The sequence below is a fragment of the Phoca vitulina genome, unplaced genomic scaffold (assembly GCF_004348235.1).
Source record: "Phoca vitulina isolate PV1807 unplaced genomic scaffold, GSC_HSeal_1.0 scaffold4, whole genome shotgun sequence".
NCBI lineage: Eukaryota > Metazoa > Chordata > Mammalia > Carnivora > Phocidae > Phoca > Phoca vitulina.
In genome coordinates this window covers 78,268,641-78,287,147 of record NW_022589707.1, presented here as the reverse complement: position 1 = coordinate 78,287,147, position 18,507 = coordinate 78,268,641, and the positions used below count along the sequence as shown (strand labels likewise).

Sequence of the window (18,507 nt, the reverse complement as noted above, 5' to 3'; positions counted from 1 at the left end):
CTCTCTTTCTGACAAGTAAGTAAAATCTTAAAAAAAAAAGAATTATACTGACATGAGAATGTACTTATTATATAATATGAAATTTTAAACTGAAGTAAAAACTGTATTTTACATACATCTCACCTATGTAAAAGATTACATGCTTTTATGATATACATCAAGGTGTTAACAGAGGTTAACCCCATGAGAAGATTATGGGTGATCTTCTGTTTCATTTTTAATTCCTATTAACGCACAATAAGAACTGCTTTGGAAAAAAAGTTAATGCTATTTTAATGTAATAACATACAAAGGAACAGTTTTTTCGAGGTTTTTCTTAAAAATATGATACCATTGTCATGGTAATCAAACGACTGTTCAGTAAATCAAACTTAGTAGAAATATCTGCCTCCAAAAAGTACAATTCCAAATGAAATAAACATGACCAGGACTAAAGGCACTTAAGATCTTAAACCTCTTGATCTCTCTAAACTTGGAAACTTTTGGGGGCGCCTGGGTGGCTCAGATGCTTAAGCGTCTGCCTTTGGCTCAGGTCATGATCTTAGAGTCCTGGGATCGAGCCCCGTGTCGAGCTCCCTGCTCAGCCGGGAGTCTGCTTCTCTCTCTCCCCACTCCTGCTCGTGCGCTCTCTGTTTCTCTCTCTCAAGTAAATAAAAGCTTAAGAAAAAATAAACTTAGAAACTTTTAAAAAATATCAGGAGACCAAACAAAACTGAACTTTCTCTTGTTGCTATTCTTGTTATTTTAACAGCTGCTAAGAACACAGCTTTTCCTTTCCAGCCATAAATGATTTGCTTTTATGCAGATTCGTCTACCTGGAGCTCCCAGCTGCTGCTAAGACCCCTTGCACCAGGTTTCGCTGGTGGCAGCCTGTGTTCTCGGGGGAGGGCTACGACCAGTGGGCCATCGATGACATCATCATCCTGTCAGAGAAGCAAAAGCAGGTCATCCCGATTGTGAACCCAACTTTACCTCAGGTATCTTTCTTATGTCTGAGCTCCAGGAAGACAAGATTGTAAGAGTAGATGGGATTAAAGAACCTCTCACTTCCCCCAAAAATTTAGTGCTTGACCCTTGAACGTAAGTTTTATAAGTAATATAAGTTTTCAGTGTTTGTACTTACTTTTCTGATTTGCACTTAATTGTTCTGTTATCTCTCTATGCTACCAGTTCACAGATTATTTAGATAGATAGATGATAGATAGGTAGATAGATAGATAGATAGATAGATAGATAGATAGATAGATAGATATAAAAAGACTAGGAAGTCTGGCCAAGGCATCAAGTACGATTATTACTGTGTTTATAAAATTAGATACGTAGTGGCAAAATATTTTCTGTTGTTAAATCATCAGGAAAAAAAAGTTTGTGGCAGTAAAAAAAAATAATAATTTAGAGATTCTGCTGTATTTTCCTAGAAATACAAATGGCACATAGCCTTGCATATCATGAACTGAAAATTCCTTTCTTGTTTTCAAAGCTATCCAATTGCCTTTCTGTGTTATCTGCATTGTTTCTCAGAACTTTTATGAGAAGCCGGCTTTTGATTACCCAATGAATCAAATGAGTGTGTGGTTGATGTTGGCTAATGAAGGGATGGTTAAAAATGAAACTTTCTGCTCTGCTACACCATCAGCCATGGTATTTGGAAAATCAGACGGGGATCGATTTGCAGTAACTCGAGATTTGACTTTGAAACCTGGATATGTGCTACAGTTCAAGGTATTTATGGACAGATCTCCTCCCAGGGCAGGTCAAAGAATAGAACATCTTCCAGACCCATAAGTGAAATCAAAAGGACACAAATTTTTCAAACTCTCTTAAGGAAGGGACTCACCTGAAAGAGGTTCGATGATCTTAGAATGGCACAGCTGTCCAGTTAGCTCTGCCCACAAGGACAAAAGCTGGTCAGTTTGAAAACTGACTTTTAGATTTTCAGTCTGATTATGACTTAATGAATCCCATGCTTCTGAATGTTAAGAGAGAAGCTCTCTTTTTCAGTTTATGAGTGCTTTTTGGACTTACGAGTTATTTTGTGGTTTTACTATAGTACTTTCAAACAATTGCCCTTCCTTTGATTTAGTAAAGTTGTACCTTAATTATCACTGTTCTCTTAAAAGCTTGCTGTTTTTCAGCACTGTGATAACATGTCAATGTGTATAGCAAGTATTTACTTTGACAAGCTCTTTTTTCAGAAGCCTAATCAAAATTTCATTTTGTTTATAATAAAATCCCATTGGTGAATTCTGGGGTCGAAAGTAATGCAGTTTTAATGAGCTAGCACAACTACATGGTCCTTACATAATGGCAGGATGGAGATGGTAAATAATTTACAAATGGAATTATTAAAGAGATCAGATGTTTATAGGCAGCTCTTCAAATATAATTTCCACAGGTCCGTAAACAAGGAATGTTAGTCATAAATAAAATGATTAGTGAAATGTTATCCTTCTCTGTTTAGAGTTTGATGCTAAACTACCATGAAAAAACCATTAATAGCAGTATATGACTCAGTATTAATTTGTTGGTACTGCCTTAAAATGGTAGCAGAATAACAGCAATAGCAAATATGTTGGCTGGAATACTATGCTATTTCTCACCTGACACCTTTTTGATTTAATTAGTCACAAAATCATGGTAGTGTAGGTGTTAAAATCTGCAAGATGATATTCTGATGTTTAAAAAATCTAAATCAAGCAAACATTATTAAATGTTCCAAGTACTTAACCAGTAAGAACGCACAATGCGTTGAGAATCTCAATTCTCAAATCACATCAGCAGAAAACTTTTGATTGTGACCATTAGTTGATAGTAGATATGTGTTATGGGTCACTTGGGAATTGATGATTAATGTATATTTGGAATCTGTGACAAGAACTTGGTGTCATTTGTACACAGTGCTGGTACGTTTTTTTGAAACTGCGTGCCATTTGTCAAACACTAGTTGCTAGGAATATAGACATGAAAAATATGGCCCTAGCCCTCAAGGAGCTCAGAAACTAGCAAGTGAGCCAGAAAAGAGAACAGTCATTATCACAGGAGTGTTGTAGTAGAAATAGGCTCTGGATGCTATGAGAGTACCTGGCATAGGGCCTGGCAGGTGCTCCAAAAACAACTGTTAGTTGGATGGATGGATAGATGGATGGATGGATGGAAGGAAGGAAGGATAAATTGAAATGGAAAGTCTCCAGAAATACAGATTTAGCCAGATTAACAATGGAGGGGGGAACAATTCCAGTTAGAGGGAACAGAATGTGCAAATATATGAAAATACATGAAAGTGCAAATGAGAATAGACAATTTGGAAACTTTCAGGAGCTTAGAGTATGTGCCATAGAGGTAAGAGAGAAAGTTGATCCTAATTGGTTTTATATGATACACTAAGCCACTTGGGGAATAACCCAAGAGCAATGAGTCATGGAAGATTTTTAATCCATTAAGTGCAAGAATCAGACCTGTTTTAGAGAGATCATTCTGGCAGCAGTATGGGTGTTGACTTAACAAGAGGAGAAACTGTAATCAACAAGTACATTTATTGATTTATTCAACAAATATTTATAAAGCCTTTACTATGCACCAGGCTCTGTTGTAGGCTATGAAAATAAATAGGAATAGCGAGTGTGGTGCAGGGTAGTTATTATTTTATAAAGGGTTGTCAGGTTCCCTCACTAATAAAATGACTTTTAAGCTGAGACCTATAAAAGTTAAGAGGGTGAGTCATGTAGCTGTCTGGGAAAGCACATTCCAGGCACAGGGCACAAAAAGTACAAAGGCTTTGAATCCAGAGTGTGCTTGGAAAAGTTCAGGAAATCACAAGGACGCTATTTAGAGCACAAAGAGACAGAACGGAGAGACAGGTAGCAGAAAGGAGAGAAGTGCTCTGATTGTGGAATATACTCTGAGCAAAGAAAGGATGCTAGAGCAGTCATCAAAGGAAGAAATGAGGAGGCCAGATTAAGGCATTTCGTGGGATTATAAAAATAAGGAGATGGATCTGAGAGATGTTAAAGGGGCATAGTCAACAGGTTCTGATGACCTGTTGGATGATAGAATGGAGTTGAGAATGACTCCATTCTGGCTCCAGTCACTGAAACTGGACATACAGTCAGAGGAGGATTTGTGTGAGGGTGGCGGATGATGAGAGCAGACTTGGACCTGTGGAACGAGGGGTGCCTGGGGACTGCTGAAGGGGAAATGGCAGGAATCAGTTCTGGACATTTCCAGAGAGCTGGAGAGGGGCCCGGTCTGGGAGTTACAGATACAGAAGGGATTTGAAATGATGATTGTGAATGAGATTTGGGAGCATGTATAGACTGAAAAGATAAGAAAGCCGAGAATTGAATACTAGAAAACACTGACAGTTAAGAGGCAGGCTAAATGGTCAATTAAAAAAGGCACAGACTTGTCGAGAACTGAAGGTTCTCGAGACCTGCCTACTTTAGAAACAACGGCAGTCATAAGAGGTCTACGATGAAAAGCTAACTGTGTGTGGCTATTGTAATTACTGTCACCGTACACCAACCGAAAGCTCTGCTTACTTATGCGTAATAAAAGGAATTTGTCAGGGCACCTGGGTGGCTCAGACGTTAAGCGTCTGCCTTTGGCTCAGATCATGATCCCAGAGTCCTGGGATCGAGCCCCGCATTGGGCTCCCTGCTCGGTGGGGAGCCTTCTTCTCCCTCTCCCACTCCCCCTGCTTGTGTTCCCCCTCTTGCTATGTATCTCTCTGTCAAATAAATAAAATCTTTAAAAATTTAAAAAAAATAAAAGGATTTGTGTTAGAAGAGTTTAATCATGCATCAGAAATTGTCAAGTCTTTGCTTATTATTGTTGACATTGAACTATATAAACTTGGATATATATATCACAATAAAATTTCTACAAGCCCAATTACAAATCCTTCTGAGAGATGCTTTCTAGCTGTGAGTATGGGAATAAGGAAAATATAGAATCTTCTTTTGAAAGACTGGATCAAGCTACCAGTAGTCACAAGGATGAACTGGTTGACCTCTTGAGCTCTGGGCCAATATTATTTGCCTACGGCCCTACCTTTCCTTCATTCTTTATTCTGTGGTCATGATCATGTTCCTCTGAGTGCTTAACTTCAGTGTTTCTTTTCTATAAAATTTGACTGTTCTTATCTATAGTCTTATACAATAAAATTCTATGGTGGCTCCCACCAACAAATGAAATAAGATATGAATAGGTCATCCATATAAGATAGCATATAATTAAATAAATATAAGGAAAAGAGCTTGACATTTATAATTACCAAAAAATATCAACTAAAACAGTAATAAAATCATTTATGCATTTACCAATTTAGAAAGAAACTGTTTTAAACTTGAATAATATTCAAAGCTGTGGTAAAACTGATTCATTTGAACCCAATTGATTAAAAATGAACACATAAATAAAAAGTTTTAAGTGTTTCTATGTTTTGACTTAGTAGTACTACTACTAGAAATTTATCTGGTGATAAGAGATCAACTGAAGAAAAAAATATACATTCTTTGCAATGCCACATATAATAATAAAATAATAGATTAAATAGAAAGTAGAAGGAAAGTTCTAGAAGTGTGATAACTTCAACTATATGACCAAAATATACACTTCTTTCTAAAATTTAGAGGAGAAAACAGAAAAAATAAAAACACTTGTGCTAGGCCATTGGGATTTAAGTTGCTTTTCTTTTTTTTTTTTTTCCAAATTTTTTTCATGTTGTTAATTCTGTGATGACATTCCACTACATGGGTACCCAGAACAATAATTGTTTTATTTCTAGATTATTTTGTTTATTTGATGCAGTGGCAAAGACTTAGCTCTTTGATCTAAGTTGGCAATGATTTCTTACTGAGTTTTGGCAAGAAAATAAAGATGCTTATTCCATGGAAAACAGGGAGGGTAGCCCTCTCTTCAGGTAACCTTCTTGTTCTGAAGAGGATAGCTCTTCATCTTCTGCTTCCCTCTGTTTATATGCCTGGAATGAGAGAAGAAAGCCATTTCTTGGCTTCTTGGATTTTATCCCTGGCTCCAACATCACAGATACCTTGCTTCCCATTTCCCTCCTATAATCCCAAGAAATCCACAAAATGGCGACTGGCCCAGCTTTTCTTAAAAAGCACCTGTTGTTCACCTAAAGATTTCTAGAACCTGTGGAAGGGTCTTTGTTGGAATTGAGCTGAAAGTCTTATCGTTGTCAATCTAACGCAGACTCGGTAGCAAGAACTCTGGCTGCTGTAGGACCTAATGTGTTAAGTGATAACTTGGAACCAAAACCTTGGATAATCCCGTCTTTCCTTTTGACAGCTAAACATAGGGTGTGCCAATCAGTTCAGCAGTGCTGCCCCAGTTCTTCTTCAGTACTCTCATGATGCGGGCATGTCCTGGTTTCTGGTGAAAGAAGGCTGTTACCCAGCTTCTGCAGGCAAAGGATGTGAAGGCAACTCCAGGGAACTAAGTGAGCCCACCATGTATCACACGGGGGACTTTGAGGAATGGACAAGAATCACCATTGTCATTCCAAGGTCTCTTGCATCCAGGTAAAGTGACCATTCTTATTACGTGCCATAGGCGTTATTTCTTGGGAGCATATATTTATCTCAGTATCATCATTCCAGTGACCTACAAGAATTCATATAGTCTAGCTATATGTAGTCACAAAATGACTCTTGAGGAAAAGAGCCCTGGGGCAAAATTCCCAAAGTAGGAGTGTGTGCATAGGCGCACATGCATATACACCCCTGCGTGCTTGGCAAACAGACTTACTCATTTATTCATCCACGAAACAAGTATTTATTGAGCACCGTTCTGGGCACTGGGAGTACGGCAGTGAACAAAAGATGTTAAAGGCTAAGAGTCACAAGTCATTATTATATCTGACTTTCACTTTATAGAGATTTTGGATAATTTAATGCCTCCCTGTGTGGACAATTTGAGATATCTTGTAATATAAAAGATCCCTTTAAATGACTATTAAAATAATAGAAAGATTAAAAATCATTTGACAGAGAAATGAGATAAATGGATAAAAGAAACTTAAAGTGAATTAGTTTCATTAATAAGGAAATAAATTTAACTCTTTTCTAGCAGGGACAAAGGGAGAAAATGCAGGGTCATTTAGTTCTCATGTTTGGGTAAAAAGAAAAAAATGCATTCTGATTTTTAAGAAAAAGATACAATTTTTTTCCTTGCTCAGTATTCTAGAATAAATGTATAGCATGCATAGATATCCTTATGCCAGGTAAGGTGATAACACAGAGATCAGTAGGTTTAACTCTATCATTTTATGAAAGATAAAGAAACATTCTTCAAGTGGACACTTCTTAATTGAATCCCAGATTGTAGCATTAAATTGTGACTAAGTCAAGGCATTTCTGCAAAGCCTAGATGATATAAATCTACTCGTACAGCTTTCTGGTCGTGATTTAACATACACTTGGAATATTCATTAGTGCCATTCAGCAGTATTTCCAGCTTGCTTCCTTCCTAGAATATAGTAGGATTTATATTTTCCTCACACATTTTAAAGTTTGACATGGCCTAATAAAATGTGAATGGAAATGAAATGTGTGATTTTTAAGAGCCCATGTGCATCTTGCCATGTTCTCTGCTTTTGAAAGCATGTTTGGAGACGTAGTTTACATCAGTCTGGGTCCCTGACTGTCTACAACAAGCAGACTTCCTTGCCCACCTACACTGGACATACTTCCATAAGCAAGAATTAAACTTTTGTTGAGTTAAGCCACTGAGATTGGGGATTGTTTGTCACTGAGGAGTAACTGATCTCATTCTGACTGATACAGTGGTAAAAGCTTAGCAATCTAGAGGGGTGGTTTATTCATAAAGTTCTTGGAGACCATTCTGGATGTGACATCTTTCGCCGAATTGATCACTGAACTTACTGTGCATCATCTAGCTAGATAAGCTGGTTGTGTTCTCTGCCTCCCTCATTACTTAGGTGTGCATCTCTCAAAAATTACACCCCACACTTTGGTATACAGACTTCCCAGATAGGGAGAGAACTTGTTTATCCAAGGCTGTGTAAGTTTCTGGGTTATCTACTAACTTTGAAGCATAGTCTTTAAATACCAATTATTCCAAGAAAGAGTTTGTCAGTCAGTGGATCTAAGTCCACCTGTAAGTAATTTTTTGTCTTTATATGCCAGTGTTCTTTGTAGTATCTTAAAGAGAGACTCAGATGATTTGATGTATGGTGGCAAAGTTGATGGGTTGGCCTTCTTTGGTGAAATTTAAGAATTTGACTTGCACTGTGCTTTAGGTAGAACAGGCCCAGCTGCTGTAACAGAGAAACAAATACAAATGTTTAACAAGGCTTAAACAAGATAGAAATTCTTTCTCCTATCACAGCCCAGAGGTGAGCAGTTCAGAGCTAACAGGGTGGTTCTGCCGTGCTGAGCACAACACTTTGATCTCTGGATCCAAGGCAGCCATTCCAGATCTTATCATCTCTTAACCAGTAGAAGGCAAAAGTAATCAGGGATGCATAGATGCATTTCTTTTTTTATTTTTAAGATTTTATTTATTTGTTTATTTTAGAGAGAGAGAGAGCACTCAAGCAGGGGGAGGAACAGAGGGAGAGGGAGAGAGAGAATCCCAAACAGACTCCCCGCTGAGTGCTGAGCCTGACTCGGGGCTACATGTCACGACCCTGAGATCACGACCCTGAGATCATGACCTGAGGCGAAACCAAGAGTTGGATGCTTAACCGACTGCGCCACCCAGGCGCCCGGATACATTACTTTTTAAAAAATCATCCTTACTCCTTGTTTATATCACTGAGTACAGGCTAGGATAATATTTGTACAGTTATCTATTGCTATGCAACCTGTCTCTCCAAAACTTGTCTCTCCAAACAAAAGCAACAATGATTGACTTTCTCGTGGTTTTGTGGATTATCTGGGTAGTCCTGCTGCTGCTGTCCGGGCTCCATCATGTAATTGCATTTAATCGGTGGGTCGGTTAATGTTTGGGCTCAGCAGGACCTTTCTCTCTGTGTCGTCTTCAGCCTAGTATTTTTCACAGTTGGTGGTTTTAGAGTTCCAAGAGAACAGAAGTAAAAGCTGCAAGACTTTATCTTATTTGCCACATCCTCCTGGTCAAAGCAACTCACAAGGCCAGTCTAGATTCAAAATATGGGAAAACAGACTCCCCTTTTTGACAGGAAGTGCAGAAAAGTCAGATTACAGAGGAACATGTATACAAGGAGGTGTGATTCATTGGGGGGCTATCTGTGATAATTTGTCCTAGCTCCCGCAAGTCACATCTCTCCCACAGCCAGATGCATCCACTCTCCTCTCTAGACCTCCCATCACAGCATCAGGCACTAAGTCAATGATCTCATGATCTCTGTCAGGTCAGGGTATGGCCGTGGCTCCCTGGATGTGGCTTCCCTTGATCTAGAGGCCTATGAACTAAACAGGCAATTATCCATACCCAATATACAGTGGTGAGACACTGACAGGATAAGGACAATAGATACTTCCACTCAAAAAAGGGGGTAGGGAATGGGAAGCACATGGCAGCCACTGGCCAAAAGGAATTCTAAAAGCCAGCAAGATACTTATTATTAGGACTCCCTCCTCCATGAGCAATGTCCAGGACAAGAAGGTTGCCTTGATTAAATTCTGCTCTTTAGGAGTGGTTCCCTAATCTATTGTTCTTCTCAGTTATTAGCTCTGCTCTGTAGGGTTCACCCTCTGAGGCATCTTTCCTCTGCCATGAGAATTTATCTGTGTTTGTATCCTAATAGCCATCTCATCCTGCTTTCTGCCCATCGCAAGCTGGGCACATAGCAGTGCAGCCCTCTAGTCCTCACCGTTACCATTGCCTTCCTCCCCCGGTGCTTTTCTGAAACTTTGACCCAACTACAGCTCTTCCAAATAGATAGTACAGCATGCCATGAAGCTGGGGAGCAGCAGGTGGATTATTTCCTGCAATGACTAGAATATCGGGCAGCTACAAGACATGACTATGAAAGTAGTGGTTAAGCCACATCTGAGAACTAAAAGAAGGTTTTCCTTAATATCACAAAGTGAGCCAATATTTTGAAGCTCCCAATGTATCAATATTGTCTTGGACCTCAGCTCTTGGAAGAAGAAATAGTCTTCATTAGAGTCCAGCTTGCTGGCTGATGGCATTTGTGACAAAGAGCTCTCTACTAAAGAGTAGGAAATATGTTTCCACTTTAAGAGCTGTTGTTGTTTCTTCTGCAATATGTTCAACTCCACTATCTCCAAATGCAGTGTTGGAAAGCTGAGAATCCTAAGTGTGAAAATTGTTAAAATTGGGAGCTATTTTGCCATGAAGCAACATGCTTATAATCGTTATTAGAACATTGCTCTTTCACAAATAATTCTAAGCCGATTTTCTCAAAGGAACATTTTGTCTTCCTATTCATTCTCTTAGTTCTTACCTACAAAGGAGAGATACCCGTGGCAGTAGATATATGCTGGTGTATCCCTGACACTCAGCAGCATCCCGACCACACAATATGTCATGCCATGCAGTCTGCTCTAGGTTCCGTATGCAGAATGCAAAATATTGATATCTCCTGGGGCGGGGGGGCGGGGGGGACACAGGAAGGGGGCATGTGCTAGAAACACAGTTGCTTAGTATTCTGCAAAGTGTCTCCTCCACTGCCACCATCACTCGTGCACCTCTGCACAGGACAAGCAGGTGCACAGGAATCTTCTTTGTTGGAGAGGCCGGTGCAACAGCTCTCTCAAATGTGGTGATGGAAGGGGAAGGTATAGAAGCCCATTCTCCTGGTCACTCAGGCATCCTGTGAACAAAAGTAATCGGGAAAGGAGTCAGAGATAGAGTCTTATCTTCTACTTTTTCCTCATGTGGGAAAGCAAGACAAAGGGGAAGTTTTGTTCAATGATTTGAATGGTCAAGCCACACTGTGGTTTATTTCTAGTAAAATTATGTAAAATTAAACTCTGTCTTTTCCCCAGTCATCATCTCCTCCAATCCTTCCCGGACCTTCCTGACTATCAGGTCAAAGATGCTCTTCTAGCATTATGTCCTTCTCAATCGCAGTAGTAAGCAGGGTTGCACATTTACATTTCTTCATTCAGGGTTTGACCAATGTGTTTCCTCACTTGACTGTGAGCTACACGATGGCAGGAACCGTGTTGGGTTTTGCTTCCCATCATATTGCCTAGCCCTAGCACTATGCCTGGCATGCTGGAGATGCTTGGTAAATGCCGATTGAATGAAGGGATGTTGAATGAGGAATAAGGACCAACAGCAGGTAGATTACCTACAGTGAAGATACCTCCCTTTTTAAAATATGTTTTCCAAAATAAATTCAGTGCTATTAGCAAAAAGTCATTCTTCTGCATTCTGCTGTATCTCCCTGAAAAGGCAAAGATAGCACATGCACACGTGTGCACACACACATTAATAGCATTAATAATTTCAAGACTATATCTCTTCCACTTTAAAAAAGATAAACTATATGGAATCTAGACATGCTTATTAGCTTAACTTTGGCCTACTTCCTTTTGTTTTTGTTGTTGTTGTTGCTGTTGCTATAGCTTAAAAATTACAAGTTATTTCATGTTTAAGAAGAGTAAATAAAAGTAAGATACACTTGAGGCCTGGTTCTGCACACGAGAATGGATAACAGGCTCATTCTGGTTCCTGCAGCTAGATTCAATTGGAGGTTCATTCTGTAAGTGGACAGCATAATACTTTGCTTGTCTTTGATTAGCCTTCTCCATCATTCCACGATAGTATTCCTATGTGGAGTATCAGCACCCAGAGAAGAACTAGCCGAAGGATAAAAGTTATCCAGTCTTCAGTTGACAAAGCCATTCCAATAGTGAGCAGCAAATATCCTAATGTAGAGAGAGTGATGAATTCATGGTGCTGAATCAAGACATTCTCTGCATGCTGGGTATCTTGTAACACTGGTGTTTAAATAAGGAGCATTTGGATCCCAGGCATAGTGGATTTTTGCTGGTATAAAAAGAGGTTTTCAAGCAAAGATTCAGAAACAGTTTGATGAAAAGTATCCTATTATAAAAAATAGCTCTTAGGCAAAGAATTAGAAGACATTTGAAGAAACAGGCAAGATAACTTTTAACCATCAGAAACCACCTGTTTCTGCAGGGAAGAAATAAAGCACCCACCTCACTTTGGCCTACTTCTTCTGATGGTCTCTCCATGACTACAGTTTTTTAGTGAATTTCTTACTAGCTTCCTCTTATTCCAGCAACCCCGAGGTTTCTAAAGTATTTGTGCTCAATTCCAAAACTGTGCAAGGGAGAGTAGGAGAGGGCAGCAGTAGGTATCAGGAACCAGACACAACTGGGAAAAATTTAAATGAAGCAAAACTTGCTTATGTCATGAAAAGTGAAAACTTTCTTTCTTTGATTTGCACCTACCAACTAAAAACCACCTAGCAGAGATTAAAAGAAGGAAAAGAGGTACAATCTCTTGCCCTTTTACTTTTGAAACATGGGCTCCCAGTTAGGACTCTTAGCTATGATTCATCATGTCCTGGACTCACCCTATTAACCAATAATTTGTCATTTTGTTTTGTTTTGTTTTGTTTCTTCATTTAAAAATGGATTCCTTTGTGCTCAGCTCCTGAGGTCTTTCACGTTCTCAAATATCTAACAGTGAACTCTGCTTCTTGGGTCTATGGAAGACTTAGACTTGGGGTTGCCTCCTCTGTCTGGCCAGACCAGACCCTGATTCTTTCATTGTTATGAAAATTACAGTGACCCCAAGAAACAGATGGGTCAAAGCGTTTCATTTCCTCTTCTTCCACTATCAAATTACCAAAGCTTCTAGAATTCTACTTAAAGGTGAGATTCTTCAACCTTCTGAATGCTTCTGGGCCTCAACCTGAGCCTCCCTCTTTCATGAAGTAGGGCAGTTGATGGAGATGCCCTCATCTGGCCCATATGGGAGAATTTGGGGTAGAGGAAAGTTGTTCCTACCTCTTTCTTTACTTTCCATGGGGCAGAAGTTGTAGATCCATGTTTCTCTGTATTACAGAAACACAAAAAGAAGAGACAAGAATGACTTCTAATCTAAGAGGACTTGTATCAGAGAATTGGCATGTTTTCCTTTTTTATCAAAAGATACTCCTGTCTTTTGGGAGGGGCACAGAGGCCTTAGCATTTTCCTTAAAAGCAGCAATTGGCAAAAGCTGCTGATCATCAATTCCATTTCCTTCCTTTGAGAGGAAAAACATCTTCACAACCTAAATAACCTTCTGACCCCAATGGGAGGAATTTTCCCAAGGTTCATGGCACAACCACTGTATTTTTTTTTTCTTTCTTTCTTTTTGCTTTTATGTTTTTCTAATCTTATTTCAATTGTCTTTTGCCTTAAGAAATAAAACCAGTATATTTTGAATTAGCTTTAAAGGAAATAAAAGATGTGTTCACCTTCCTCTTAACACACTGACGAATATGTGCTAAGACTTGCATTAATGGGTGATTAGTCTCTGAACACTTAAACCTAGTAAACAGCATTGTGGTCACATTTCGCAGATTTGCCAGGAGTAGGCGACTTAAAATAATGAAGAAAATAAATCCAGGTTTATGGTTCTGTGTTGCCAAATAATCAAAGCTATTTGAAGAGCTAGCAAGAAATGCGTTCTGACACTGCCATGTTATTTGCACAATAACGGAGAGGAGAAGGAACTGACTTTGTCAATAGTTACGTCTGACGATCTTCATTAATCTTTAAGATTCTTTACCCTTGTTTACGAAGAAACTGGATTCACTCGAAAGTCTATAAATACCGGCAGCGAAATTAATTGGACTCCAGATAACCTAATCCATCTTCCTTCCTTGATGTCGGTAGAACTGAGAAGGAAGAGGTGTTTTCCTGGTGTGACATTATAGAGGGGCACAGGTTTCCATATATTTGAGAAGAAAGAGATGTGCTGAGAGGATCGCAAAGACTGGAGAGCAACTGGAACCAGTGTTAGTCTGGCAGCCTCAAGACTGTCGTTGTGGGGGAAGAAGCACCAGGCAGCAGCCCAGCCCACTGGGATTCCAAGGTTTTGAAGCACTGGGACCAGGTCCTTCTTTTGTTCATTGGCAGTCACCAGTATTTGTTGGCAGCCCAGCTGGTTGCTAAGAGCTCATAGAATGCGCAGTCTTAGGGATTTGAAGCTGAGAGGTGCAGAGGAAGGCAACAGGTGGGAGGAGCGCTGTCAGTACAAACTTAACTCTTTCCTGCCAGGATCATGTCAGTGGCAAATAGCCAGAGTCCCCTTATGTGTCCTAACAAAGAACGGTCTATCTGATGGTCTCAAAAATTCCTAAGTAGCCTCTTCTGAAAATACCCATAAAATCAGTGTGATGAAAGGCTGAAATATTAACCACGTGAAAGGAATGCCTTTCTGGTTTTTATTACTAAAAGCTTATGAGATGGGGGGTGCCTGGGTGGCTCAGTCAGTTAAGCGTCTGCCTTCGGCTCGGGTCATGATCCTGGGGTCCTGGGATCCAGCCCCGCGTCGGGCTCCCTGCTTAGCAGGGAGTTTGCTTCTCTCTCTCCCTCCGTCCCTCCCCATGCTCATGCTCTCTCTGTCTCTCTCTCTCTCTTTCACTTGCTCTCTCTCTCAAATAAATAAATAAAATAAAAAATTTTTTAAAAGAAGGTCTAGACAGTTTTAAAACATATGAGATGGAAAATATACAAGTAAAAACCTATAATATGTGTCTGACCATCAAAAATCTTCTGTATCTGATATCCTCCTGGTATTGAAACATTTAGGCTGAAGAGGAAATAAACAATTTTCCAGAAAGCTCTGAGAGAAACACTTTATTATGAAGGTTAAGTGTCCAGTCAAGTGGCCATGACGTTCAAATAAACATGAAACCTTTCTTGAATTTTTCTGAACCCTTCTATGTTTCAGGGCTTTTGTACGAAGTATTGGGATAAGAAACACATGTGTTGTTTTTCCCCAACAGTAAAACCAGATTCCGGTGGATTCAGGAAAGCAGCTCACAGAAAAACGTGCCTCCCTTTGGTTTGGATGGAGTGTACATATCTGAGCCTTGTCCCAGTTACTGCAGTGGCCATGGGGACTGTGTCTCAGGGGTGTGTTTCTGTGACCTGGGGTACACTGGTAAGGCCGCAGACACGTGTCTGATGGTTTGTTTGTAAAATACTCATCTCTAGCTACTGTCTTTCATGTTACTTCTTCCAAGGAAATAAGATTCTGAGGTGATTCTTCTTTAAGTCCTAGTTGTAGGAATTTGCCACCCAGGCACTTGAGGTGCTAAAAGATATTTTGTAGTTTTGAGCTGCCTAAGGAAAACAAAACAAAACAAAACACAGTACCATCAATTTCACTCCCTAAAGGAGATTTATTTATTAGTAATAGTGATAGTAGTTAACATTGCTTTCGGCTCTACTCTATGCCAAGCACTATATAGTAAGTGCTTTTTATATCATCTCACCGAATTCTAACAAAAACCCTGTGCCATAGGACATAATGTTATTGTCTTGTTCATATTTGAGGAAACTGAGACACAGAGAGACTTAGTAACTCTCCCAAGGGCACGCAGCTAGGAGTCGCTGAAGCTACACTTCAGACTCTGGCAAGTCAGTCTCTAAAACTCAAACCTAAGCTCTTCCTTGACCACTTGGCTGCAAGGGGCTCTCTGGGCTCTTCACATTGCTTTTTATAAGAAATGTAATTTTATACATGCAAAGTAAAAGTCAGTGTCTGAAATGATAAACCCAAGACTGCCAAAAGAGAACTTTACAAGAGAAATATTTTCTGACCACAGTTACACTTGGCTATTGCTACAAGCAAAAATAAAAAGGGAGCTGAGATTAAAGAGTAAAATTGAAGAAAATGTTATAAGTTTCAAAATCTTTGTTAGGGTCTTTCCTAGAGGCAACTTCAAAAGGATGCTTCCCAGAGATTCAGCGCTCTGCCCTTCATCTGGAGCATGACCAAAGACAAACATATGTCGTTGCAGGCCTTCTGTGGAGAGTCCTGCCATTCATGGTTTCAGGGGTGTTTTTTTTTTAAATCTGGGATTAGCTCTCCTTATTGATCCTCTGATAGAAGGACAACAAAGGAGCAAATTTTATGGTGGACAAAATCTATTTTTCAGTTTGCCCACATCCTCTTGGTAGCAAGAACCATGGACATGTGTGGTTCCCAGAGTCTCTCTACAAATGAGTAAAAAATGATAGAGGTGGAATCATGTTTTTGATGATGGTAGAAGTGGCCGCATTTCTGACAGACAATTGTGGGATACCGATTTCCATGGGTTTCATGCCCCTAAACCCTGTGGAAATGCTTCCTTAGCCCGTGCTCTCAATGTGCCTTCTAACGTATAATGATTTCAACAAAGCCTCTCTCCCCTATGTATTTCTTTTCTCGGAAGCCGCACAAGGAACCTGTGTATCTAATGTCCCTAACCACAGTGAGATGTTCGATAGGTTTGAGGGGAAGCTCAGCCCTCTGTGGTACAAGATAACCGGGGGCCAGGTTGGAACCGGATGTGGAACGCTGAATGATGGCAAATCTCTCTACTTCAATGGCCCCGGGAAAAGGGAGGCGAGGACCGTCCCTCTGGACACCAGGAATATCAGGTACAGAGTTTATTGGTACACTTCTCTGAGAACATAGTATTTACCATGCCTTGTGGTCTAACCTGAAACTCTCTGTGCTGTTATTGAAGATTTACATAAAAAGGCTTCTCTATATAGATTCTGATATGTAAAAATGAAGCATAACTTTAAGGCCATAATAAAATAGTTTCTGCAAAATTCATACCACAATTTGTTAATCAGCCTACAGACATCACTAAAGTCTGTGTGTCTAAGGTATGTCAGCTTGGTTTTCTAAAATTCTGTGTTACTACAGTGTTTGGTAATACGTTTATATATGCCAGGTGAAATGAAGATTTTTTTTCAACTTTAAATTCTGTGTCCGAAAATGATGTGTTCCATTGATTGACATTTATTTGTATTTGCTTATTAAAAACTGCTCCAGAAATTTAAAATACCTACACTGACACCTACTGGTAAAATAAATAACTGCTTAAATGAAATAGCATGCTTAAAATAAAACTACTTTTTGTCTTATTATCAGTTAAATTATTTGAGAATCGGAAGAAAGGAAACTGAAGAACTATTTGGAACTTCTAGACTTTGTCCTCACTAAAATCTGGGGTTCTGTGTCACTTTTTTTCTGCCTTCGATCTCTTTCCCCTTCCTTCTGAGTTCTCACAGAGGTGCACCTGTCACATAGGCCCCCTCTGTTGGTTACTGTGGACTGAAGCCTAATTTACATCACACTGAGTGTCAGCTGTGAAAAATTAAACCGTCTGAGTCTAAATCAGTAATATAGGTAATTATGTGGCCCTAAACTAATGTAGCATTCAGCTTCTTGATGTTAGATATTTCCTCATCCTGAATTTCCAAGGATAGTATTATCTCGATTTAAGGAATGAGCATTTCAGTGATTACACTAAATTACATCAGACATCACGTTAAAGTAGAGTTCAACTGTTTCCTTTTTTTTAAGTCATTATTACTGTATAAAATTAATGGTTATTAAGTAACCATTTATAAAATGGTTACACAATTAGCTTGCTATATAATCTATATAGTTTCTACTTTTCATATGCCCTTTGTGTTTAAAAGTAATATTTTGGAATTACAGAAGCTTTTTTTTTAATGTGTCAAAACGCAAAAGGTTAAATTTCTTCTGAACTTACCTATTTGTAAGTAAACTGAAGTTTGTGTCCCGCCCCCCCCCCCCCAGACTCGTTCAGTTTTATGTACAAATTGGGAGCAAAACTTCAGGGATTGCCTGCATCAAACCAAGAGCAAGAAATGAAGGTAAGCTGTTGTATTTCCTTGGAAACTGTAGTTACTGTGGGCACATTACTCCTGTTTCTTCCCAGAGTTTGCCAGGGTTTTGCAAACTGAGATGCTACCCTGAATCATTTCTTCTCTTCTCTTCTCCATCATTAAATGATTAGCTGCAGGGAGCCATGATCTTTTGGGTTCCTCATTTAGATCCTTAAGCCTGGAAAGCTTATGGATCGTGTCAGAGTATATTTGTTTTGATCTGAGTGTATTTGTTTATGGTCAGAGTATATTTATTTTAAGGAATGCTGTCCCTTTATAACTTTCAAGAGGGAGGAAAAAGTAGCAGAGCCTTTTACATTTAGTGTGGGACTAGAAGCTTGTTTGCAAGGGCATTACTGAATGCAGATCAGACTCTGTTTCCTGCCCATAAATGTTCTGGGGGTACTAGCATCCTTTGGTAGAAGGAACAGTTCTTGGCAATGATAAACCTTAACTTTTACTAAGCACCTATTATATGCAAGGCACTGTTCCAAGTGTTTTATCTGTTAATTCATTTAATCTTCATCATACTTCTTTGTCATAGGTATTATTAGTCCTATTTCACAGATGTAGAAACCGAGGCACAGGTAGGTCAAGTAACTTACCCCAGATCATGCAGTCAGTAAGTAGATG

The 18,507-nt window shown here is 39.3% G+C and overlaps 1 protein-coding gene across 2 annotated transcripts in view; it reads left to right on the top strand.

Moving 5' to 3' along the window:
- Positions 1-18,507, top strand: part of RELN (reelin) — a 496,941-nt gene that overhangs the window by 388,589 nt on the left and 89,845 nt on the right. For both annotated transcript variants that reach the window (XM_032402324.1, XM_032402325.1), the window contains exons 26-31: positions 806-977; positions 1,522-1,722; positions 6,310-6,542; positions 14,967-15,124; positions 16,401-16,608; positions 17,786-17,862. In XM_032402324.1, coding sequence (XP_032258215.1) covers positions 806-977; positions 1,522-1,722; positions 6,310-6,542; positions 14,967-15,124; positions 16,401-16,608; positions 17,786-17,862 — 1,049 coding nt within the window. The remainder of the gene's footprint in view (positions 1-805; positions 978-1,521; positions 1,723-6,309; positions 6,543-14,966; positions 15,125-16,400; positions 16,609-17,785; positions 17,863-18,507) is intronic.